Genomic DNA, 25609 nt, shown 5'->3' with positions numbered 1-25609 from the left:
TCAGTGAGTGTATTAGAGAGAATGTGACAACATGGAACGGGTGACTCAGAAGCATTTGGTTGTGGATAGCAGTTTCGCTGCTTGTGGTAAAGTAAGGGCGCACTGGGCATCGCCATGCCTGTAGCACGTTTATCAGCATGCGTTCTTGTGTCAGCCTACAGCAGACCACCTTGTTTGTGGTCTTGAGAAGAACGTAGACAGGCACCTGAGTTTATTTCCTTGACCCAAAGCTGCTGTTATGTTTTCTTCCTTTTCTCCCCTTCTTTGTCCTTCTTTTCCCCCTTTTCTTTCCCACATCTTTCTGTCAAGATACTTGGCAGAAGTTTAGGCCGTGAGGTGAACTCTTTGATTTTTCCCAAGCAGTTTTTGTCTTTGGAGTGCAGCTCTTGTTTCTTTCCAGTCTATGAGACCTGCAGAGGCAACCAGTTCACTTGCCACAGCGGCTACTGCATTAGTCAAAATGCGGTTTGTGACGGAGAGAACGACTGTAAGGATAACAGCGATGAAAACGGATGCGGTAAGGAGGAGAGATTCTGACTGAAAAGCATTTTCTTTTTCTCTCTCTGTCTCTTTTTAAAAAGTATTACTTATTTGTCAGAGAGAGAAAGCGCAAGCAGGGGGAGTGGCAGGAAGAGGGAGAAGCAGGCTCCCCTCTGATCAAGAAGCCCAGTGACTTGATTCCAGGACTCAGGGATCATGACCTGAGCAGAAGGCAGACATTTAACCAACTGAGCTACCCAGGCATCCCTGAAAAGCATTTTCTCAAAGTGTTTCCAGAACTTGTATTCCTACTTCCCTTGTTAGAAATTATCTATGTGGATTATCTATGTTAGAAATTATCTGTGGATTGGCTGTAGGTTAATTAACTTGGTGGGGAAGAAGGAGGCGACTTCACCAGCTTTTCTTAAAAAGACACTGAACTCAATTACAGTATAAATTACAATCTCTTCCCTCTTATCATTGAAGTAAAGTAGGTGGGGCAGTCTGTCCCCCTTCTATAATACATGCTGACTTTTTCCTTTGGAGACTGCTTATTTTATTTATTTTAACTTGGCTTATTTGTGTAAAAAAAGTAGAGTGGGAAAGGAAGGAAAATAGGGGGAAATGTGACTTTCCTTGACCTTATAAGCTCTAAAAATGACTTTACACCTTGATAACAGTTCAGTTCTTTGTTTTCAAATTCAGATTTTTCAACCACATGGGGTGGAGGAGAGGCCACCTGGGGAACATGTGAGGAAGAAGTAGGGACTGGTAGTTGCTGGAAAGGCAGCTACTCAGGGAATTATTTTAAGATTCTCTGAGAAGGAAATTCCAGTGATATCACCTCCTTCACCAGTAGTACCTTGAACAGTTCAGAAGTTCCTAATACCCACACCCTAAAGCAAGTATAATGAGAGTGATGCTTGGGGAAAATCCATTGGTATTGGTGTTCCAAGAAGTAGTCTCCCTATAGTTAGTCATAGGTTTTCTTACATTGTTGACATTTCACTAAAGGAAAAAGAAAAATCAAACAGCCCCACCCTCACCCCCAACCCTCTACTGCCCACCCTGGTCCAAAAAAGACAAAAACAGATGATAAACTCAGGAATCTTGGCATCACCTCGATAAGTCTAGTTCTGTAATTCATGATTTAAATAACTGAATTTTCTTCTAGGGGTTATTAATCTAGTTTGATAATTCAGGTCCATGTCTCTTCTTACTCCTGTAACCTGGCTGAGAACTGCCTACCTTAGAAAGAATGGAACTTAAATAATTCCATTCATCACTTCTTTTTTTAAAAAATATTTTGTTTATTTATTTGATGGAGAGACAGCAAGAGAGGGAACACAAGCAGGGGGAGTGGGAGAGGGAGAAGCAGGCCTCCCACGGAGCAGGGAGCCCAATGTGGGGCTCGATCCCAGAACCCTGGGATCAGGGTCTGAGCTGAAGGCAGATGCTTAATGACTGAGCCACCCAGGTGCTCCCCATTTGTCACTTCTTAGAATCCCAGTAAAAGATCAGTGGTAGAGTTAGCAAGTACCAGTTTAGGTCATTTGTAGACTTCTCTTGTCTATCTGATCTGTATTCTCACTTACCCATGGATCAGAAAGAGCTGCTCCACCCGTGATATGGCCTGTGATTCTTTTTTTTTTTTTTTTTTTTTTTTGGCCTGTGATTCTTTTATTCTTCCCCTGCAGAAAGCAGTAGTCCCCATATTCGTGAATGCTACCCAGGTGAATGGGCTTGTCCAGAGTCTGGAAAATGCATCCCAATCGCAAATGTTTGTGATGGGACTTCAGATTGTCCAGGAGGAGAAGACGAAAACAATAGCACCAAAGGACGACACTGTGGTGAGTATGGAAATTTATCTGGGTAGCTTTCAGATCAAGATCTTTCTTTCTTTCTTTCTTTCTTTCTTTCTTTCTTTCTTTCTTTCTTTCTCTTCCTCTTTCCTCCCTCCCTCCCTCCCTTCTTTCCTCCCTTCCTTCCTTCCTCCTTCCCTCCTAAGATTTTGTTTATTTGACACAGACAGTGAGAGAGGGAATACAAGCAAGGGGAATGTGAGAGGGAGAAGTAGGCCTCCCGGCTGAGCAGGGAGCCTGATGTGGGGCCCAGTCCTAGGATCCTAGGACCATGCTCCGAGCTGAAGGCAGATGCCCAACTGACCGAGCTACCCAGGTGCCCCAATGTTTCTGTTTTTCTATAATAAATTCCCAAATACAGAGAGTATCAGTATTTGCATAACTATCTATCCTGAGGCTTACTGGCTTACACAAACAAATACTATTTCACTTAGTTCTGTGGGTTGGCTAGGAAGTTCTTAAGGCCTAGACCAGCTCACTCACATGCCGAGGATGTTGCAGTAAAAGCTCAGGTTGGTATCTTTCTGCAAGATAGTAGAAAAGGTGAACCTTAGTGTGTAAGCTCTTTTAAATCTCTTCTTAGGTCATGTTTGCTAAAAGCGTTATTGGCCAAAGCAAATCATTTGGCCAAGCCCAGATTCAATGGATTGATGAAAAAGACTCCATCTCTTGATGGGAGGAGCTATAATATGTTCATGGTGTTTTTTCCTAAACTCAGGCAGAATGGTTTTAATGGCAATTTTAATGATTTTAAAGATATTGTGGAGATTTATTCCCTGGCTTATACTTAATGGAAAAGTCTTAACCTGGCTGCACTCAGAAAAGAAGCTTCTGGTTTTTGAGACATATACCTTGAACTAGTTTTTATTTTTTCTTTTTCTGTGACTGTACTCCATTACTCTGTCAACTGTGTGGACAAGTGACTGTCCTGTAAGGGAATACAACTTAAGACCTTGACTTCATCAATAGTGTACTCTATAAATTATCTAGAAGTTGCTTAGAAGTAGCCATGATTAACATGTTTAATGTTATTCTCAATCTAGTCACTTGAGAATTCTTGACTTTTTCTATTATGTAGACAAAAAGATAGACTTATGACCCGATTTTTCAGTAAAGAGCACTTAAGATGCCTTATACTCGCACAGCTAAAATTTTAAAAGGAGTTGTATTTTAAAAATACGAGTTGAGCTTTTCATGCATAATAAAGAATTAAGGCTTGAAGGCTAATAATTTCTGTGCCTCTATTCTTTCTTAGGTTTTAGGTTTTGTAAAAGACACTCTTACATTATAGGTACATCAGTCTTGTCCAGAGGTCACCATTCACTTAACAAAGTGTTTTTCTCTGTTTAGATGTGAATTTGTGTTCTCTGCTGAGCTGTGAGTACCAATGCCACATGTCACCAAATGGAGGGATGTGTTACTGTCCCCCAGGTTTTATCGTTGACCCGAATAATACCCGCAACTGTGTTGGTAAGTGACAAGTGGGAGTGTCTAATGTTTTGTCACAGTGCTGTGGCACTGATGGCTTCTGTGATCTCTAGTATCAAGGTGTTTGTGCTTGTGGTTGGGAGTGGCAGTCGTTATAACAAAGAGGGACACAGTCCCCATAGAAAACCTGGACAATATGAAATTTTAAGTTGGAGAAACTTGTGAGGGGCACAAAGCAAAAAGAGTGGCTCTTTTGAGTGAGTTGACCAGCTCCATGGATACCTGTGTACAGCCTGATGAAGGAGGAAGTCTTTTGTGTTTCCTTCTTAAGTGTTCGGAAGCAGGATTGGTGTGGCCGTACTGGTTTTTCAGTATTGGAATACATCCATGTGGTTGGCAATAACCACTGCCTGAACCCATCCGCTATCCTCCCTGCTCGCCTGGTCTCTTCTCCAGTGTGCTCCAACCTCCAGCCAGCAACTAAAGCGTGGTTGCCTAAGAGGAAAGGACCATCAGCTCACTGCCCCGCTGACCATAGTAGCCAGTCAGTGTCTGTGCCATGCTGTTTGTTAATTCCCCTGATTTTGACCTCTACTTGAAGCTTCTTAAAGCTTTGTTCAAGGGCAAACACTATTGTTTTCCTTCGTTTGGCTGGCATTGAACTGGATGCTGGTGTACCAAATAGTTCTCACAACTCTCTTATCTGAATCCTAAGAATGATTTCTCCCACTAGGAAATTTTTGATTCTGATGTGAGCTGTCATTGTGGCCTTCTGTGAGCAGGATGGGATCTTATGATGGGAGAATTACTATGGCCAAATATCAGTTTTCAGTTTTTTAGGATTTGAACAATGAATTTTTAGTTCTCTGATTTCTTTTTCCTTCTTTCTGATTTTTTAAGGGATGGGGGAGGGGCAAAGGGAGAGGGACAGAGAGAATCTAAGCAGACTCCACGCCTAGTGCCAGCTGGACATGGGGCTTGATCTCGTGACCCTCAGGTCATGATCTGAGCTGAAATCAACAGTCAGACTCTTACCTGACTGAACCACCCAGGTGCCCCTGCTTCTTTCTGATTTTTGATATGTAAACAATAAACCTATTAGCAGGAAGTATCCAAAGGGTTTTAAAAAAAAAAACTTCATTTTTTTTTTTTAAAGATTTTATTTATTTATAGCATGGAGGACAAGGGGAGATGGAGAGGAGAAGGGAGTTGAGGGAAATTGGAAGGGGAGGTGAACCATGAGAGACTATGGACTCTGAAAAACGATCTGAGAATTTTGAAGGGGTGGGGGGTGGGAGGTTGTGGGCACCAGGTGGTGGGTATTGTAGAGGGCACGGATTGCATGGAGCACTGGGTGTGGTGCAAAAATAATGAATACTGTTATGCTGAAAAAATAAAAAATTAAAAAAAAATAAAATGAAATGAAAGATTTTATTTATTTATTTGACAGACAGAGATCACAAGTAGGCAGAGAGGCAGACAGAGAGAGCGGGGGGGAAGCAGGCTCCCTGCAGAGCACAGAGCCCGATGTGGGGCTCGATCCCAGGACACTGGGACCATGACCTGAGCTGAAGGCAGAGGCTTTAACCCACTGAGCCACCCAGGTGCCCCCAAACTTCATTTTTTTAAAAAAAGATTTTGTTTATTTATTTGACAGAGCTCACAGGTAGGCAGAGAGGCAGGCAGAGAGTGGGGGGTAGATCAGGCTCCCCTCTGAGCAGAAAGCCCGATGTGGGGCTCAATCCCAGGACCCTGAGATCATGACCTGAGCCCAAGGCAGAGGCTTAACCCACTGAGTCACTCAGGTGCCCCGAGACAACTTTGTTTTTGCTGGTGCTGTCAAAAAGGAATCTGGAAGGCAACTGTAATAATTCATTAAAACTAAATTTGTTGGGGGTACCTGGGTGGCTTAGGTGGTTGGTTAAGTGGTGAATTCGTGGTTTCACCTCAGGTCATGATCTTGGTTGTGGGATCAAGCCTGAGCAATGGGGCTCTGAGCTCAGTACAGAGTCTGCTTGAGATAGATAGATAGAGAGAGAGAGAGATAAGTTAATAAATAAATCCTTTAAAAAAATTCAGTTTGGTAATCATCTGTGGATTTCCAAAAGATAGGTGATTCAGATTTTTCCTAGGGTATTTGTGTTCTTTTGATATTCCTTAGAAATAAGCTATTTTTCAGGGCTTTCTGAATAAAAACAGACATGGCGTACATAATAAATAAATTCACAAAAGTGCTTCTTCTAAAGTAATTTCTAAAATATTAATATAACTTGGTCAACAATATTGAATTTGGATAAATCTAATGAAGTTATTCGGTCTTTAGTCTTAGCTCATGGCTTCCAACTTGATTATCAAATACCAAATGACTATTCACAGCCAGAAGAAGATTTCATGCCACAAATTAACTCTGGTTTACAAATTGGAACTTTTGAGAAAGTTTATTCCTCAGTGTATTGAGAACCATAATAATGGGGCTCATTTATATGTCATATGCCAAGAAAAACGAGACTTTTATATCTAGTAAAGTAATCCAAGTGAGGTTGTCCTTGTGTTCGAAGGAGGCAATTTCAGGTTTTTGGTATCCGGACCAAGCCCAAAGTTTTCTCAGGATCTGATTGCCCCTCTCAAGTAACAGTACAGTTACTTGTTGGATAGAAGACATGTTATAAGACAAGACATGACTATGAGACACGACATGGGCTTTATGTAAGATACCCCAAGAGATTCTGACGCCTCAGAGACAATTCTGAAATACTTAAGGAAGCCCCCCACTTTCTAATCATTTGAAAACTTCTGTAAATAAGAGTGTGACCTGCCATAGGCATTCAGTGAAATCAGGACACTTTTTGTGTTTATTACCAATATCATCATTATTGTCACCATCATCACATTGGAGATGCATTTAAGTGATTGAAAATACTTTTCACATGAATATCCTCAGTTGTTAGGTGGTATTCTGACTCTGGGACCTCTGCCTGTGCTGCCAGGCATTGCTGCGAAAGCAACATCTCTTTTTCTTCCTAGTGGTGCTTGTTAGTGGGTGTGAGCCTGCTCCTTTGTCTTTGGCAAATGTCAGGCTCCTCCGCTGCCCCCCTCCCCCCATTGCCACCCAGCTGCCAGTTTGATTTCAGTCTTTTAGTTCTCTAGGCATTTCTCCTTTCTCTTAATAGAAAAGGAATTCCAATAGAAATACCAGAAGCCACATTCTCAGTATTCCGCCAGCTTCTCTTTTTTTCCTTTCTCAGCCCCCAGAGAGGAGATGGGGCTGGGCTGCCTTGCATTTGGAACTTGATAGGCCCTGAAGTCTTGTCAGTAAAAGTGATTGCTCTTTCAGAATCCCCAGTTTAGTCTTGTGATGCCCTACAACCTGTTCTTAGCACTCCCCCCTTTTGGGGGGCACTTTAGCATCTAGATAGCACATTTTCCAACAATTTTTTCCCAAGGTCTAAGTCAGTGATGAGCTTTGGGTTAAAAATTCCAAGTGTCTAGGGCTACTTGTATGTCAGAGGTCTGGGCCATTTCATTTTGCAATCTGAAATAAATGAAAAACTGTCATCACAAGATTTTTTTTACATTTAGCCTATTAATAAATGTAATATAGAAAATTCCAGTATTATGCTGCGGCATAATTTCAGGACTTACGGAACGCACCCAGTTCACATAAGAGGTGGTGTGGTCTGATACTGCATCACTAGTTTTAACTCTAATAATGAACATTTTTAATCCCTGCAGTATGTGCCTGGGACGTTAGTGCATTAGCTTCATTTGGAGATGAGCTCAAAAGTCTGCGATTTGAGGGCTTTTGTGTTAGGCCCCTTGCCACCTACAGAGATTTCTTCTGTGATTCTTCCCTGTTTTCCAAGGAGGTGTTCTTTGCCCCGAGTTTTGAAGCTGGGTTAGAGTTTATTTCACATTTATTTCGAAGAAGATTATTTTTTGCTTTCTTGGTAAAGAGAACTTGTTAATTTAATTTTTTTAAAGATTTTATTTGTTTATTTGACACACAGAGAGAGATCACAAGTAGGCAGCGAGAGAGAGGAGGAAGCAGGCTCCCTGCTGAGCAGACAGCGCGATGCGGGGCTTGATCCCAGGACCCTGAGATCATGACCTGAGCAGAAGGCAGAGGCTTTAACCCACTGAGCCACCCAGGTGCCCCGAGAACTTGTTAATTTTAATATGTGACATTATAAAACCGGTTACACTTATTTCAGCTGGAGTTTTAGGGAAATCGTTCTCATTTGTTCTTTCAAGCATTTCAATTTCAGTTCTACAGATACTCTCAGTATGCCTGTAATACTCTACATGGCTTCAGGTGTTGGAAACCTATGTGACATCTGTCCTCTTAGACATGGCTCCCTAGTGAATGCCTCGGTGGTAATCAAGAATAAAATAGAGTAATCCCGACATGAAGTCTCGTGTCCTTCTACCATTCATCTGCCTCTGGTGGTCTTGACCTGGCCGTGGAGACTCCGAGGCGTGCCGAAGCAGTTTACCCAGGGTTATTGTTTCTGATTGACGGGACATGCTGTTTGGTGACGGAATGACATCGTGATGCAGAGTTAGGGCAAGGAGGTCATTCAGCATGGGAGGATTTCAGACAGCCAGAGGGATCAGAGATGTCCAAGGGGGTCCAAGCTAAAAAGGGTTTTTTGAACTATTTTCAAAGTAGTATCTGTTGGTACAAGGCAACAAAGAATGAAAAGGAAAATAGGTAAAGGTAATGGGATGGGAGTTCGTATTATAAAATAGTGTTTTAGGGATTTATAGTTTCTTCCACTACTTTTCTGTTCTCAGGAAAAGCCTCAAGTCTACTTTCATTTTTCTTGTTTTCACTTTGGCGAATGATGGATTTTAATTAGCCTTCATTTTCCTCCATAATAGAGAATATACTCTTACTCAGTCATTAAAAGTGACAGTGATTTTATACACTCACTCAGATGTTAAAGTACTTGTAGCCCAGGTGATAGGACGGGCACTTGCACCCCCGAATTCCTAGTTATGACTTCTTCACCTTTTGTTTTCTTCTGTTTGACATCAGAACTCCTGCTCCCAGGGTGGCTTCAGACCCTTTAGCATATTCTCATCAGTCTCGCATTCAAAATGAGGTCATGACATTCTGGGAATTTGAGGGTGAATATCCTGTACTTTCATTTCTACTGAGGCGAAGCCTCAGGTAGTGCTTTCTCAGGGCTGAGGCGAGGACACAGAAGAGATAAATCAGGAAGGGCCTTTTATTTATACCCACGTGCCTTTCACCTTGTCATGTCCAAATTGGATTAATTTTTTCCTTTGGTTAGTCACAGTTCTTGGAAAGAAAGATACGGAGGCCAGTGTTGTTATATCTGGTCTTGAGGGAAAATTGGAAACATGAGCTTGATCCCAGGACTTTCTTGAGCTTTGTAACTAGGGAGTTGTGAGATGGTGGGCCATCCAGAAAGTATGGTAGAACCCGATTCCCAACGCTGACATTTGCTGCAAGGGTATTCAGATTCAAGTAATGTGGAGAATTTTAGACCTGAGGGTACAGTGCTTTCAGAAATTATAATTTACTGAGAACCTGTTGATATAGGCTGTGATGGTCTTCCTCCCAGGGAAGGGCACAGGTGAAGGAGGGTGAAGAGTGGATGTGAACTTGGAGGGTCAGTGAAATATTTGGCACCAGTCTACCAAGATAGGACACTCTTTGTGCCCCTTAAGCTGTACGATCTCTGAGAAAGACCCTTTATGTCTTGCGTTGTCCCACCCTCCCTCCTATGTTGTATTGTTTGTATGTCAATTTTACTGAATTTTGAACTGGAACTACTGTGACCATAAACACCCCTGTCATGTAATGGCTTCTCAATGAACACTTATTAAATGAATGAATAATAAGTTAATGAATAAGTAGAAGAGGAGATACTTTTCATGTCTTAAGACCAATCTAAATTTAATTTTGGTTGTAATTTTTGACATCAGAGGAAAGGCAGCTAGCTGGGGAAATGAATCTTTCCAAATACTTCATTGCAGTTAAAGTTTTATGTCTTCTTGAGGGGTTGGATATAAGGCAGGTCTTAATTTATTCTGATGCAGCACTGTTCAGTAGAACTTCTGCAGTGGTGGAAATGTGCTATATCAACATTTCCAGTATGGTAACCACTGATCCCATGTAGCTTTTGGTCCCTTGAAATGTCGTGAGACTAAGAAACTGAATTCATTTCATTTTAATTAATCTAAATATAAATTTAAGAAGCCATAGTGGACTAGTGGCTGTTACACTGGAAAGCACAGTTTTGAAGGGAAGAATTTACAAATATTTTCATTCAGATATTTTGTAAACCATTGAGATAATTTTATATATTAATATTAATTTTATTTATCACACAAGAATTATTATTAATTTAATATTAATATCTGTATTGATATTAATATTTATTAATATTAATACATTAAATGCAATACCATGGGGCTGTGAATCTAAGCAGTGCTGTGCATCTTCTGTAAAATTATCCTTGTGTAGATTGAAAAAAAAAAGAACTTTAAATGCTTTTGGATTTTCTGTACTGTGAAGATGACTATTCTGAATTCCTACTTTTTATTGTATGCCTAGAATCTGTACTACCTCCAGAGGGTGCTTATTTAGATGTGGGCCTCAGCACATTCTTGTATAGCTGGTCGAAGATTTTTGTCATAGTGTACTCAAAAAATGCTGGTAAAGGCAATTACAAATGTTTATTTTCCATGTGGCAGATTTTAATGATTGCCAGATATGGGGAGTTTGTGACCAGATGTGTGAAGACCGAATTGGCCATCACCAGTGCCACTGTGCAGAAGGGTACGTCTTGGAACATCAACGGCATTGCAAAGCTAATACTTCCTGTAAGTAAATTAAGGACACTTGCCATACCACTGGCCAGGAAACTTAAATGATGAATATCCTCCTTCCATGACAGATGACAAAAGAAATATCGGCATTTATGTGGATAGTAGGGTTTTATCATCACAGATTAGGAGTGGACGCTGCTGCCAGAAGGAAGGGTCCACATTAATTTTGTATTTTGATTATTAGGACCAATTTATGGATTAATCATGACCATTTGTCATTTTTTTTTAAAAATATTGTTGCTTGTTCACTTTGTGTCTGAGCTTTTATGTCAGCTGCCACATTTAATTGTAGAATATATTTCTTTTGCTGATTTTAGATTACTTGGACATTTACATTTTAATTAATTTACCACAAACATGGGTGACAAGTATCTATAGAAATAATTTTGGCATTGCTTATGAAAAATTTAGGATTGATTCAAAATGGACCTCTGAAATTTGGGTTGGAATTTTGAGTAATGCCTTCATTCTGGGTGTTTTGTTGGAAATAGTCTAAATACTGTAGTACCAAAAAGTCATGGAGAAAATCTGTTAAAAACTGATATTCCCCTCCCTACCCCCCTATTTTGTCATCATGCATTTCTGGATAAGATCTTTGTTCCTTTTTTCCAGTTTTTTTTTTTTTCTTTTTTTCTTTTTCCTTTTTCCCCCCCCACATGCTCTTGAAGTTCCTTTGGTGGCCTTCTGAAATTTATCTGAACATAGAATTGATGAGTGGCCCATTTCCAGGTTATTTTTGTGTAGAAATACCTGATTTGCTGTCTACTAACTTTTTGGTACAGCTGATTTTTAACAAGTAAATGTATTTACTTTTGAAAGAATAATAAATTCAAATGTTCCAAAATTCTAAATTACAAAAATGTCTTTTCTCCATCTCTGTTCCTCTCTGACCAGTGTCTCTACTTCCCTTCTCCCATGATTAACCATTGTTTATTTTAATTCTAGAGACTGTTACATACATAAATCAGAATGTACAAATACAGGTATCTAAGTCTATTTTTTTGTTTTTGTTTTTGTTTCTTTTTTCCCCAAGTTTTTCATTTAATTTTCAGTTAGTTAACATACAGTGTAATATTAGTTTCAGGAGTCTAATTCTGTTTTTACGGATTATGGGAATATACTATGCATGTAGTTCTGTATTTTGCTATCAGTGTGTATCAACATAGAGACCTCTTCCTCATTCTTTTTTTTCCTGGTGGCATAAAATTCCATTTTTTTTTTTGATGTACATTATTTATTTAACTAGTCCCCTACTGATGGGCTTTTGTATCATTTTTTTTTTTTATCCTTTGCTATTGCAAATAAGACCACAATGAAAACCTTGATATTCCTGTGTCATTTTACATGCTTGTGAGTATGTAGGTAAAGCTTATTTGGATCCATCATTGCCATATTTTCACAGAGTGATTTTCCCAGAAATCCATAAAACACGTTCTGTGCTTTATACAGTCTGAAGTTCCTGGGTTAGATGCCCATATCATAGAGGATTTTTGAAAATATCTGATGTATTCCTCTCCGTGTCACTGTAAGTGCGTTGGAATAGCAGTCAGAACCCTCGAGTTCTTGGTAGACTATTCCAAACTTAACTGTGATTCTGGACACTTCATCAAGCATCTTCGTGCCTCACTGTGCCTATCTGTAAAATGGGTAGAATGACACCTGTATGCCTACCTCAGAAGTTCATTTTAAAATCAAGTAAGATAACATAGAAGAAGCATTTGAAAAGGCAGGAAGCGTATCCGTTGTAAGTTTGCCTGAAAGGGTGATACGCGTAGGTTTGTTCTCTTGAAGGAGTGATAATGCCTTCCTTCTTCACATTTAGCTGAGCAGGCCTCCGTTATCTTCTCCAATGGTCGGGATTTGCTAGTTGGTGATATTCACGGAAGGACCTTTGCGATGCTGGTGCAGTCTCAAAATCACGGAGTGGCTGTGGGTGTGGATTTTCACTATCATCTACACAGAGTCTTTTGGACTGACACTGTGCAAGATAAGGTAAATAGAAATTTCAGGAGTATAGCTTGGGAGCTGATAGAACCCCAAGAACAAAGTGTTGATAGCTTTTCATTTTTGGGGGAGTGGAAAGGAAAATTCTTTTGTTTTCTAACAAAAAAGGCCCTTGAGATATTTTATGTTAATCAGCACCTTTTCCATGCTATACTATTACATGTGACCTATTAAACAAAGCAGTCTCTTATATGGATTAGCCTTGAGCAACTTTTAATTTTATTCGAAATGGAGTCCAAAAGCCTAATTAAAAGAAAGAGTAGACATTCTTTCAAAACTGGATAGACATTTGGTAGTAATTTTTGAAACTTGATCATTTAAAATGTAAAAAGTGCTCTGCTTCCTTGGATGATAAAAATCAGATTTTACCTGCATCTTCTAAATGGAACTGTAATTGAAGATTGGGTAACAAATATTGATGGCATTTTGTTTAACAGCCAAAATTTCATTATGCTGTCTTATTTGGAAAGTATGATAGATTTAATTGCAACTTGGAGTGATGCAACAGAGATTTTTAAAACATAAATTTTAGGGAACTGTAAAGGTTTATGACATTTTATTTCTTCCTCTTACATTTCCTTGTACTGTTAATAAAAATTTAATTCAAATAAGTGGTAACTTGCATGGAATTTATAAAAGTTGAAAATTTGGATTATTAACAATTCTGACTTGTTTACAGCTAAATATCAAAACAAATCATCACCACTTCCTCCACAAAAAAATCCATTTTCTTTAATTAAACTTTCAATAGCTACCAAGAATTAGAAATGCAGGATTAAAAAAATCCAACCTTTTATAGTTGCCTTGCATATTAATTTTAAAGAAACTCTTTTGGGGCGCCCGGGTGGCTCAGTGGGTTAAAGCCTCTGCCTTCGGCTCAGGTCATGATCCCAGGGTCCTGGGATCCAGCCCCATATTGGGATCTCCGCTTGGCTGGGAGCCTGTTTCCCTTCCTCTCTCTCGGCCTGTCTCTCTGCCTACTTGTGATCTCTGTCAAATAAATAAATAAAATCTTTTGGGGCGCCTGGGTTGCTCAGTGGGTTAAGCTTCTGTCTTTGGCTCAGGTCATGATCCCGGGGTCCTGGGATCGAGCCCTGTATCGGGCTCTCTGCTCAGCAGGGAGCCTGCTTCCTCCCTCTCTCACTGTCTGCCTCTCTGCCTACTTGTAATCTCTGTCAAATAAATAAATAAAATCTTTAAAAAAAAATTAAACTCTTTTTTTTCCCCCCAGTAGCCCAGGATGTAAAATAGTTTTATTTATTTATTTTGTCTAGATGACTGATTGGTACAACATAAATAGCTATACTGAATGAATATAGGAAAACAATGCCACAGTTAATGTTTAAGAAGTGTAATTTTGGGTTTTCTTTCAGGTTTTTTCAGTTGACATTGATGGCTTAGACATCCAAGAAGTTCTTTCTCTTGATGATCCAGAGAATCTAGCTGTGGACTGGATTAATAATAAACTTTATTTGGTAGAGACCAAGGTCAGCCGCATAGATATGGTCAATTTGGATGGAAGCCATCGGATTGTCCTTATAACTGGAAACTTGGGGCATCCTAGGGGAATTGCCGTGGACCCAACTGTTGGGTAAGTGATGTGAAAACATACTGATTTTAGTATATTTGAAGCTTTATCATTTCCTATGGGTAAAACATCCATTGGATTAATTAAAGGTTGGTTCTGATTTCTTGTAGGGTCTGTACTCTCAAACCCATGTTTATTTTATATCTCCATTCATATAAGCTTTCAATGAGTACATCTATTGGTGTACTAAGCATATATGATTTTTTGGGGTATGGATTTTATTTTTAGTGTTTGCCACATTTGCCTGGCCTGGAGACTGGACTCTGTGTTCTGACTCAACCTAGTAATATTGTTACAACTATATGTTACTTTTGATTCACCATTATCAAGAAGATCATTCTACCATGATTTAGCTGCATTTTTTTTAAAGAGGGGAAAGAAGATGGGAGCTATCCCTTTTAGCACTTACTGTTACAAACTGGGATTGAGAGGAGAGTGATAATACCTCATTACAAGTTGCTCAGTGTGAATCACCACATCAGAATTGATAATGCTCATTCATCTCCAGGTGTAAATTCAGATTTTCCTAATGTCCACATTTGAGTGCAGTTATAGGAGACTTAGTTATTTCCTAGATTTTGAAAGTTGGTTCTTAGAGTGTTTGTGCGAACTTCAGGCTACTAAAGGGTTGGTGAATGGTGCTTATTCATTTCTACTTCATGATATCTTGCTGTCTTTCCTTAAAAATAATGGATATGTTCTCTAGACTATGTCTTACAATGGGGAATTAAGGAGGGAAATGATTTGATAGCTTATTTTAAAATTCATTTGTAAATTTTCCTGGATGTAAAAAAGAGAATGAATGGCAGAGCCAGGGGTCAGGGGAGAAAGTTAAGAAGATAGATATGAATTTTGAGGTTGCTATATTAGTGCATTTTAATAGTTGCTATTTGGAGTTGTTGACTCTCCTGATTGGCCCTCATAGTTTCTGATTTTTTTTTCTTTGCTGTTCTATACTGCCATGTTCTCTAATCAGCTAGAGGAAATTTCCATTGATCCAAACATGCAACCTAAAAAACAACATTTTCCAGATAAACTTATAAAACAACTGACTTTCATCATTTGTTTGTCTTTTGTAGTTACTTATTTTTCTCAGATTGGGGGAGCCTTTCTGGGGAACCTAGGTTGGAAAGGGCTTTCATGGATGGCACCAACCGTAAAGACTTGGTAAAAACAAAACTGGGATGGCCTGCTGGGATAACTCTGGATATGGTATCAAAGCGTGTTTACTGGGTTGACTCCCGTTTTGATTACATTGAGACTGTAACCTATGATGGAATTCAAAGGTAAGAAGTACTTTTTAATATTAAGCTTCATAAGTTTGGGGGAAAGTACATAAAATTTATGGAGAGGGGGGCACCTGGGTGGCTCAGTGGGTTAAGCCGCTGCCTTCGGCTCAGGTCATGATCTTCAGGGTCCTGGGATCGAGTCCTGCATCGGGTTCTCTGCTCAGCAGGGAGCCTGCTTCCCTCTCTCTCTCTCTCTCTCTCTGCCTGCCTCTCCGTCTACTTGTGATCTCTCTCTGTCAAATAAATAAATAAAATCTTAAAAAAAAAATTATGGAGAGGGACACGGAGGGACCAGAATTAAAATACTGCTTTGTTGATTGACGTTGCATCTTGACTGACTTTTGTGTTGACATTTGTGTTAAGTGACATTTTTTAGGGGGGCTTGTTGTTAACTTTCCTCAGGTCCATAATAGCATTAATTAAATATTACCTAGAGCATTTGTTCTTTGATTTCTCCTCCCCAACTTCTCCCCAACTCCCAGATAAAGCACGTTATTTTCATTAACTCCTGAGTCCATTTATTTCTCTGGGTCCCTTATGGTTTATCTCCAAAGATCATTTTATCTTTTAGCTTACTAATTTTCCCCCAGTGAATAAATAAGTTTTATTATTATTATTATTTTTAAAAGATTTTATATGTTTATTTGACAGAGATCACAAATAGGCAGAGAGGCAGGCAGAGAGAGAGGGGGAAGCAGGCTCCCTGCTGAGCAGAGAGCCCAATGTGGGGCTAGAGCCCAATGTGGGGCTCGATCCCAGGGCCCTGAGCTGAAGGCAGAGGTTTAACCCACTGAGCCACCCAGGTGCCCCAATAAGTTTTATTATTTATTTAACATTAGCTGGTGGGAATTAATCGGTCTTTACTCTGTCTTTACGTATTTAAAATTTCAAAGAGAAATTCTGACTTGTATCTTTACCTGATATACTTCAAAGATACTTAGAATATTTGAACATAAAATATGGCATACTTTTTATTTCATTTTTTTAGTCTGATAGTTAACTGTAAATTAAATTGTTAACTATTTTAGTATCTCTGCTTTTGATATTTTCAAAAGTTGGTTAAAACACGGTTTTTAAGTTTGTCAAAATTACTCTTTGTGGATTTAGAAAATAAGCTGGCCAATTTTTCCAAATGACTTGAATTTATTGTTTTCTCAAGTAAGGAATATTATAGTTTTGCTTTCTCCTTTATCTCTATTTTGTAAGGATGGTATCACAGTCTGCCACTGGATTTCATATTCTTAGAACAATATCGACTTGGTTAAATGAAGTGATTGGGTATTAAGACTATGACTTCTCATCATTCAAACTGGTTCCCATAATGAGAATGTGAAAAAATTTAATGAGAAAATATCAACCCAATAAGTCATACAAAAACAATGAGAAATTTCCTATTTTTTTTACTCTTCCACAGATATTTTGACATTATTTTAGATAGTATAAATGTTTTTATTCTAAGGTTAAAGTAAAACATAGAAACCTAACAGTCAGTGGAATTTCAGAAATATTTGAGCGCTTTGCTGGCTGTGAAGAAACATCAAAGAGCTATTAAAGCTCATGAGTACAGCTGAAATCATAAAGTCACTGCCTATTGGCTTTGCCAGCAGGTGGCATTCAGGGTTCTGGAATTTGCTAACTGAGAAGGAGAAACCATTCTCTAATCTTAATGTACCATGTCATTATTGAGTGTTTTAAATTGTGGGCTAACTTTGCACCTTAGGTTTCTCTCCCCACCCCCACCATGTTTTTGGTGTGTTTCCCAGCCTTAGTATCTTCAGTTCTTTTCTTAAAGGCCCGTTGTGCTTTTTAGTTTTCAGAGGTGTTAAGATTTTTCTTTAAGGTCTTTGTTTTTGCAAAGAGGAAAAAAAAGGAGTTTTCCCTCATGAATCTCCTTTACCTTGCTTTCTTTATGTGGCTAAGTGAATTATTATCTGTGTAGAAGTAGTTACGGAGACCATATTGATTTTTCTTTCCCTTGCTTGGCACCTTTTATTTTTTCTTCCGCCAAAGCAGCATTGGCCACCCTGTACCTCCACTGTAAGTATGATGAGTGGACAGTTTTATCAAGCACAGGGGAGCTGTGGTAGCAGTACTTTTCAGTTTCCCAAAGTGACATCAGGAATAGGTCTGTGTGTTTGCTCTGGGTTCAACTCTTCTGCTCACTATCCTGCTTCCTGATGCTAAGAAATGGTTAATGGTACCGTGTGAGATATGTTGAAGGTACCTGCTACCACATTTACATTCCCTTGTTACACTCTTTCACCTATGGATTACAAATTGATATTTCACAGCTTAGCCATTTTTTTCTTTCCTTCTTTCTTTCTTTCTTTCTTTCTTTTTTTTTTTTTTTTTGGCGGGATGACCTTAATAGAATGAGAAGCATGTAAAAAACAGTCATTTTTCAAAAAATCTGCAACAAACTAGGACTGGGGCTGAATTTTATTTTCAAGGGCTTTTCCCAAGAGACCATATGAAAATCCTTCTATCAGATGTAGGTCGAAATATACCCACATCTTAAAATGTATTTTTCTGTATATCTTGTAACAATAAATTACTTAGCCTTTTAGGCATTTACTTGAATTACTTCCACCTTTAATCAGAATGGAGGAAAACAAAAAGTTTGTGATACACATCTTTTGTAACAGGAAGACAGTAGTCCAAGGAGGCTCCCTCATTCCTCATGCCTTCGGAATAAGTTTGTTTGAAGGTCATGTATTCTTTACTGATTGGACAAAGATGGCTGTAATGAAGGCAAACAAGTTCACAGAGACCAGTCCACAAGAGTACCACCAGACTTCTCTGAGGCCCTTTGGAGTGACTGTTTACCATTCCCTCAGGCAGCCCTACGGTATGGTATACCCAGAACAATGGAAACCCTGCTTAGTACTGGCCTTGGTAGAAAGGTTTTCTCAGTGCTGTGGGAGTTAATGATGAGTGATCTAATGAGATCTGGGTGGCATTTTCAAATATATGATGGGTTATCTAGAGAGTTAACCTCTATGAAATTGGCTGCATAGATCATGGGGCCTTCTGAAAAAAATTGATGTATTTCAGAGTTAAAATGCCAAATCTACAGGAAACTTAGAGATGTAATTTACATATATTTATTGGCACCTGCAATATGCCAGGTCCTGTCTAACTGCTGGGGATGGACAGCAAACAAACCAAACCAAAATATATTCTACCTTCATTTTACTGGGAGAAATCTTGTATTCAATCCGTTAATATTTAAGTTAAGGAAACTGAGGCCTAGAAGAGGAAACTAACATGCCTGAGTATTTAAGGTAGTGTCAGAGCCAATTTCTTCCTCATCTTCTCTGTTGAATATGTATGACACCTGTTACTTCACTTGCCTTGGGACTGTCCTAGCCATCGGTGTTTGATGTCTCATAGGCTGGTGACTTATCAAAGTAAAGAAATATTTTGATTTAGACACCATTTAGTCTTCTCTTATTTTATAGCAAGTCTTGTTTGTGTTTCAAGGTTTTAAATTGACAGGACTATTGCAACTGTATAGAACTCTTTTCTGTATTTGCTCATGCATCAAAAAAAAAAAGAAATATAAACTGTATGGATAGAAATTCAGTATCAGTGAAGAGTAATTAAGGGAAAGGCGGATTTTACTTTAAAACTCCCATATTGAGTGGTGGGGTCTGACTTTAGAATGGAGAAAGACCATAAATTAATTAGGTTGGTATATATTTTTTTTAAACAGAAACCAACCACTGGAACTGATACACTGAACGATATTCATCTCAGTGTAGTCATCCTGTGATAACGTTTACTTTAGCTGAAAATATGTACTACACTTGAAAACATTTTGGTAGTCTCTATTTGGAATAATCAGTTCATGAGCTACTAAATTCCTGTTTGCCCTTGACCAAATATACTACCCAGTTTTATCATCCAAATTATTTGTTTGTTGTTTCCCCCAATCAGTCCACCTGAGAAGGTAAAGAGACTTGTTTTGTTTTCTTTTATTATTATTTTTATTATTATTATTTTTTTTTGTAAAGAGACAATTTTAAAGAATAAGTCAAGGGCTAAGAAGACAGTTTTCAAAGCAGAGAAGACCTTGTTGGCTGTGACAGGCTTTGTGTACAATGAGTTTTTGAGTCCCGCTTTGAGAATGCGTTTTAGAAGTATAAACTGGGGCTTGTAGGGTTTTGGATTTAGATCTGGATTTGACTTCTGGTTTAGCTGCTGAATAATATTGGACAAGTTGTGTTACCTTCTGAAACTTTGGTTTCCTCTTTTATAAAATTGGGATAATAATACTTAGCTCTTAGAGTCATTGATTGTAAGTTGCTTTACTTAAAAAGCACGCATCCAGTGAGTTACAGCTCCTTATTCTATCTCATGAATGTCCAAGTAACATTCAAGCTTTTTTGGGGGAGGCAGTTATTTTTAACTACTGAGGCTAGCAGATGTGATTACCGTGGGGAGAAGAACTCCCAGAGTTACACAGCTGTGGAAATCCTGTGTGTTGCCATGACCAGTTTGAGGGTATGTGGGAGAGCTTAAATGGGGTGTTTATAGCAGCAGCCAGCAGTAGCGTTTGAGCTCAAGCCCATTATTTTGTTTCATGTACCTGGCTCAAAGTGGTTTCACGTGTCTTGGGTAATCATAACATTCCTAATTGAGATTTAACCCTGTGTATTTTTTCCTCTAGTTAGCAATCCATGCAGAGATAACAATGGGGGCTGTGAACACATCTGTGTCCTCAGCCACAGAACAGATAATGATGGTTTGGGTTACCGCTGCAGGTGCACCCTCGGCTTCAGCCTGGATGTGAATAACCGCCACTGCGTTGGTAAGAACTCCCTTCGGGGCTGTCTTTTTGGTAGGCAGCCAAGCGGTATGTGCAGCTTTTGGACTGGGTCGGCTTCCTGTCGTACTCCTTCATGGTGAAATACCACTTGTTAGCTGACAGCGTCTTCCTCTGTGGGCACCACTCCCTTTACACACAGGGTTCGAAGATGTAAATTTCTGTTCTTTGGGCCTTTCCTTTTTTTTTTTTTAATCATTTTTTAAATTTATTTTCAGCATAACAGTATTCATTGTTTTTGTACCACACCCAGTGCTCCTTGCAATCTGTGTCCTCTCTAATACCCACCACCTGGTTGGGCCTTTCCTTTAATTGCACATTTAGGGTTTCCTTGGGACCTCCTTTCCCCTTTTCTCCTTCCGGAAATCTTTGTCTCCTTTCAAAATTATGCTTTTGAAATTCCATACAATTTAATTTTGAGTTTTCTCTGCGACGTATACCTTTTCCACTTTAGATGTTAGCCTTCCCTTTATTGGGAAGTACTTCCCCCGTCCCTTCCGTTACCCTCCCCTAGTGGGTTGCTTCTGCCCCTCCTGGGGCGTGGTTGCACCTCCATCCCGCTTGGCTTTATTGCTGTGTCCAAAGTTTGAACTTACTGTTGGGGTGACCCATTTCCTCATCCAGTTTTTCACTTTTCAGCTCAGATTTTCTCTTTATATCTGCCTCTGTCTCCGGGATTCAGTTATTCCCTCAAGCACTTCTTGTCCTCCTCTTGGGTTGCCTACACATCTGCTCGGGAGTGGGCTGTTGCCATGCCTCTGCTGATGACGAAATGCACACTCCTGCAATATTTGGTTTTCTTTTCTTCCTTTGAAAACTCTCCTTTTTAATGCCTTTGACAAATTCTTGCTCCCCAGATGGTACTGCTTTGGGCTTGGTGATGTAAGTTCTCTAATTCTAACTGAAACTACTTTGTTCACTTTGTGGGTGATCCTAGATTCACGTAAAAAACACTGTCATTCAGAAAGCCATGTGTCTCTAGCTACTATATTGACACCACATTGTCTAATAATTTTACTTTTAATTCCTGCAGTTTTTATCTTTGTCTTGGGTACACCTCCTTCATCTCTCTCTTTTTGATTTCCTGATATACTCTTACTGTCTCCTTCTTTGATTTTAAAGTCACTCCTTTTTTCCTGTTCCATCTGTTTTTCCTTTCTCCTCCCAACTTTCCCTCCTTTACTTATTTCTAAATAACTTAGCTGGTTGCTCTTTCTCGAGTCTTAATACCTTAAAAACTGCAGTAGGATTCGTGGTGTAGATCTCTATAAAAAAGTTAATCCCCAGCCGAGAATTTTGATGAAATTACTATGTAGTTCAGTTAATAATAAAATTCATCACAGGGACCATGTTTTATATAAATAAATCTTAAGGATACTTAATTTCTCAAGAAGAAGCAAGATTATAATCGTCGTATCACCTTCATAGCTGCTTATCTTTTTTTCCCTCTCTCCCCATGATTGCCAACAATGTTTTTGACAGATTTGTTTTTCATGTTGTTTTCAGAATTATAAAATTTGCTTTATGGATATATAAATAATTTCTCTGGAATTGAGGGAGGACAAGAATCAGGCTATGTCCAATTGTGTTGTGTTCTTCTTCCTACAGCTGTTAAGCAATTCCTGATCTTTTCGTCTGAAGTGGCTGTTCGTGGAATCCCATTCAACCTGTCTACCCAGGAAGATGTCATAGTTCCAGTTACAGGAAATCCTTCTTTTTTTGTTGGGATTGATTTTGATGCCCAGGAGAACACTCTTTTCTTTTCAGATACATCAAAAGACATGATTTTTAAACAGAATATCAATGGCACAGGTAAGAATACATTAAAAATTTTTTTTGCATGGTTTGTACATTTTTAAATAATAGTACTAAAAATGTGCTCACTAGAACTTACGTAGCTTGCTAAATACTTTTAGTTCAGAAGAAATCCATTGCTTTTCCCATGACTTTAGTTAAAACAAACACTTCCTTTCTTTAAGAGTGTATTTTTAACAATGAGAAATAATATTAACATCAAAGACGCTGACATTACATAAAAGGAAAGTCAAGGGTATGAAAGTCAGTAATGGGTTAATTGACTAGACTAGGGGCTTGATATTATAATAATAAAAAACCCCATGATTATATGGGAATACAGACTTACTATAAGTTTTAAGTTGATTGGGATTCTGTTAATATCTTTATGATCATCACAGATAATTATGGAAAGTCACACTTTACTGCCGGATACCTTATTGAATGATGGCATAACTCAGTATTTTGATTTTATAACCTACTGGAGAATTCTACCAAACATTGAAAGAAGAGTTAGTCTGATTCTTTTAAAGCTCTTCCAAAATATTTAGGAAGGGGGAATACTTTTCATAGTCATTTTATGAAGCCAGCATTACTTTGATACCAAAACCAAATTGGGATACCATAAGAAAAGGAAACCATAGACCAATACCTCTGATAGATATCGATGTAAGAATTCTCAACAGAATATTGCAAACAGAATTCAAGAACATATTAAAAGGATTATACGCTATGACCAAGTGGGATTTATCCCTGGGATGTAAGGGTGGTACAATATATGCAAATCAATAAATGTAATATGTCACATCAGTAAAATGAAAGAAAATCACATGATCATCTCAATAGATGCAGGAAAAGCATTTGACAAAATAAAACATACTTTCATAATAAAAACTCTTAACAGAGTGGCTATAAAAGAAAAATACCTCAATATAATAAAGGCCATGTACTACATAACATAGCTAACATTATACTTAATGGAGAGAAATTGACGGCATTTCACCTAGGATGAAGAGCAAGGCAAGGATGCCCTCTGTCACCACTCCTGTTCCATATAGTACTGGAGGTCCTAGCTAGAGCAGTTAAGCAAGACAAAGAAGTAAAAGGCATCCAGATCAGAAAGGGAGAAATAAAAAAGTAGTTATTTGCTGATGATATGATCCTGTATATATAGAAAATCCCAAAGGATCAGTCAAGAACTGTTGAAATTAATGAATAATTTCCATAAAGTGGCAGGACACAGTCAATGTACAGAAATCAGTTGCATTCTTTTACACTAATGATGAAGCCTCCAAAAAAGACATAAAGAAAAACATTCCATTCACAGTAGCATCAAAAACAGTAAAATACTTAGAAATAAATTTAACCAATGAAGTGGAAGATCTGTACAATGAAAACCACAAAACTTAGGTGAAAGAAATTAAAGAAGACAGAAATAAATGGAAAAACATCCATGTTCATGGACTGGAAGAATTAATATTGTTAAAAAGGTCCTACCACCCAAAGTCATCTACAGTACAGTACAATCCCCATCAAATTACCAAAGACATTCCTCATGGAAATAGAAGAAACAGTCCTAAAATTTGTATGGAACAATAAAATAGCCTGAATAGCAAAACCAATCCTGAGGAAATAGAACAAGGTGAGACATATCACACTTCCAGGTTTCAAACTATACTATAAAGCCATACATAGCTACTGTAATAAAAACAGTATGATATGGGCACAAAAATAGACACATCATAGAACAGTGGGACAAAATAGCCCAGAAGTAGACCCTAGCATATGTAGTCAACTAATATTTGAAAGGAGATTCAAGACTAACCAATGGGAAAAGTTTCTTCAACAAATGGTGCCAGGCAAACTGGAGAAACACAAGTAATATAATGAAATTGGACCCCTATTTCCAAAGGCCCACATAAGTCACAAAAAAATTAACCAAAATAGATCAAAGACTTAAAAGATTGATACCTGATACCATAAAACTCCTAGAAGAAAATGTAGGGAAGAAGTTCATCAGTATGGTCTTTGCAGTAATTTTTTGTGCATGATGTCAAGCACAAACAACAGCAACAACAACGATGAACAAATGAGACTACCTCAAACTCAAAAGCTCCTGCACATTAGAACAACAAAATGAAACGACAACCTACGGGATGGGAGAAGATATTTGCACACTATATATTAGATAAGGGGGTCAGTATCCAAAATACATAAAGAACTCAGTCTAGCTCAATAAAAACAACAGGGGCGCCTGGTGGCTCAGTGGGTTAAACCGCTACCTTTGGCTCAGGTCATGATCTCAGGGTCTTGGGAACGAGTCCCACGTCGGGCTCTCTGCTCAGCAGGGAGCCTGCTTCCCTCTCTCTCTCTCTCTCTCTGCCTGCCTCTCTGTCTACTTGTGATCTCTCTCTGTCAAATAAATAAATAAAATCTTTAAAAAAAAAGAACAACAACAACAACAACAAAAATCTAATTAGAAAGTGGACAGAAGAACCAAATAGACATTTTCTCAAATGGGACATCAAAATGACCTACAGATACATGAAAAGATGCTCAGCATCAATAATCATTAGGTAAATGCAAATCAAAACTATAATGAGATACCACCCGAAACCAGTCAGAATGGCTAATGTTGAAAAGACAAGAAATAACAAGTGTTCGTGAAGATGTGGAGAAAAGGGAACTCTGAACTGTTGGTAGGAATGTGAATTGGTGCAGCCACTATGGAAAATAGTATGAAGTTTCCTCAAAAAATTAAAAATAGAAATACCATATGATCCAGTAATTCCACAACTGGTATTTGCCTAAAGAGGATGAAAACATGGGTGCGTGGGTGGCTCAGTTGGTTAAGCCACTGCCTTCGGCTCAGGTCATGATCCCGGAGTCTCAAGATCGAGTCCCGCATCGGGCTCCCAGCTCTTTGGGGAGTCTGTTTCTCCCTCTGACCTTCTCCCCTCTCATGCTCTCTCTCACTCTTTTTCTTTCAAATAAATAAAATCTTTAAAAAAAAAAAGATGAAGACACTAATTTGAGAAGATATAACTCTATTTGTTGCAGCCTTATTTACAATAGCCAAATTATGGAAAGGGCCCAAGTGTCCATCAATAGATTAATGAAGATGTGACACACACACACACACACACACAGGGATGATATTCAGCCATAAAATGAATGATGTTGTGTGATTTGCAACAACATGGATAGAGCTAGAGAGTATGCTGTTAGGTGAAATAATCCAGTCAGACAAAGACAAATACCATATGATTCATTCATATGTGGTATTTAAGAAGCAGATGAACAAAGGGACAAAGAAAGAGACAAAGTAAAATATAGACTCTTAACTATAGAGAACATATTGATGATTACCAGAGAGGGGATGGATGGAGGGATTCATGAAATAGAGAAGATTAAGAGAGCACTTACCTAGATGAGCACTGAGTAATATACAGAATTGTTGAATCACTATATTGTA

At 38.6% G+C, this 25609-nt stretch overlaps 1 protein-coding gene across 1 annotated transcript in view; it reads left to right on the top strand.

Annotated features, from left to right (window-relative positions):
* The window catches only part of LRP2 (LDL receptor related protein 2), a 173500-nt gene that overhangs the window by 23656 nt on the left and 124235 nt on the right, over window positions 1-25609 (top strand). The window contains exons 6-15 of the mRNA XM_047722149.1: window positions 401-517; window positions 2178-2330; window positions 3693-3812; window positions 10497-10625; window positions 12454-12623; window positions 14009-14226; window positions 15303-15509; window positions 18158-18360; window positions 20185-20325; window positions 21949-22152. Of these exons, the coding sequence (XP_047578105.1) occupies window positions 3737-3812; window positions 10497-10625; window positions 12454-12623; window positions 14009-14226; window positions 15303-15509; window positions 18158-18360; window positions 20185-20325; window positions 21949-22152 (1348 nt within the window). The 5' untranslated portion in view covers window positions 401-517; window positions 2178-2330; window positions 3693-3736. The remainder of the gene's footprint in view (window positions 1-400; window positions 518-2177; window positions 2331-3692; window positions 3813-10496; window positions 10626-12453; window positions 12624-14008; window positions 14227-15302; window positions 15510-18157; window positions 18361-20184; window positions 20326-21948; window positions 22153-25609) is intronic.

The sequence above is a fragment of the Lutra lutra genome, chromosome 3 (assembly GCF_902655055.1).
Source record: "Lutra lutra chromosome 3, mLutLut1.2, whole genome shotgun sequence".
Taxonomy (NCBI): domain Eukaryota; kingdom Metazoa; phylum Chordata; class Mammalia; order Carnivora; family Mustelidae; genus Lutra; species Lutra lutra.
The sequence above is the reverse complement of the archived record's forward strand: the minus strand, read 5'-3'. Positions and strand labels throughout refer to the sequence as shown.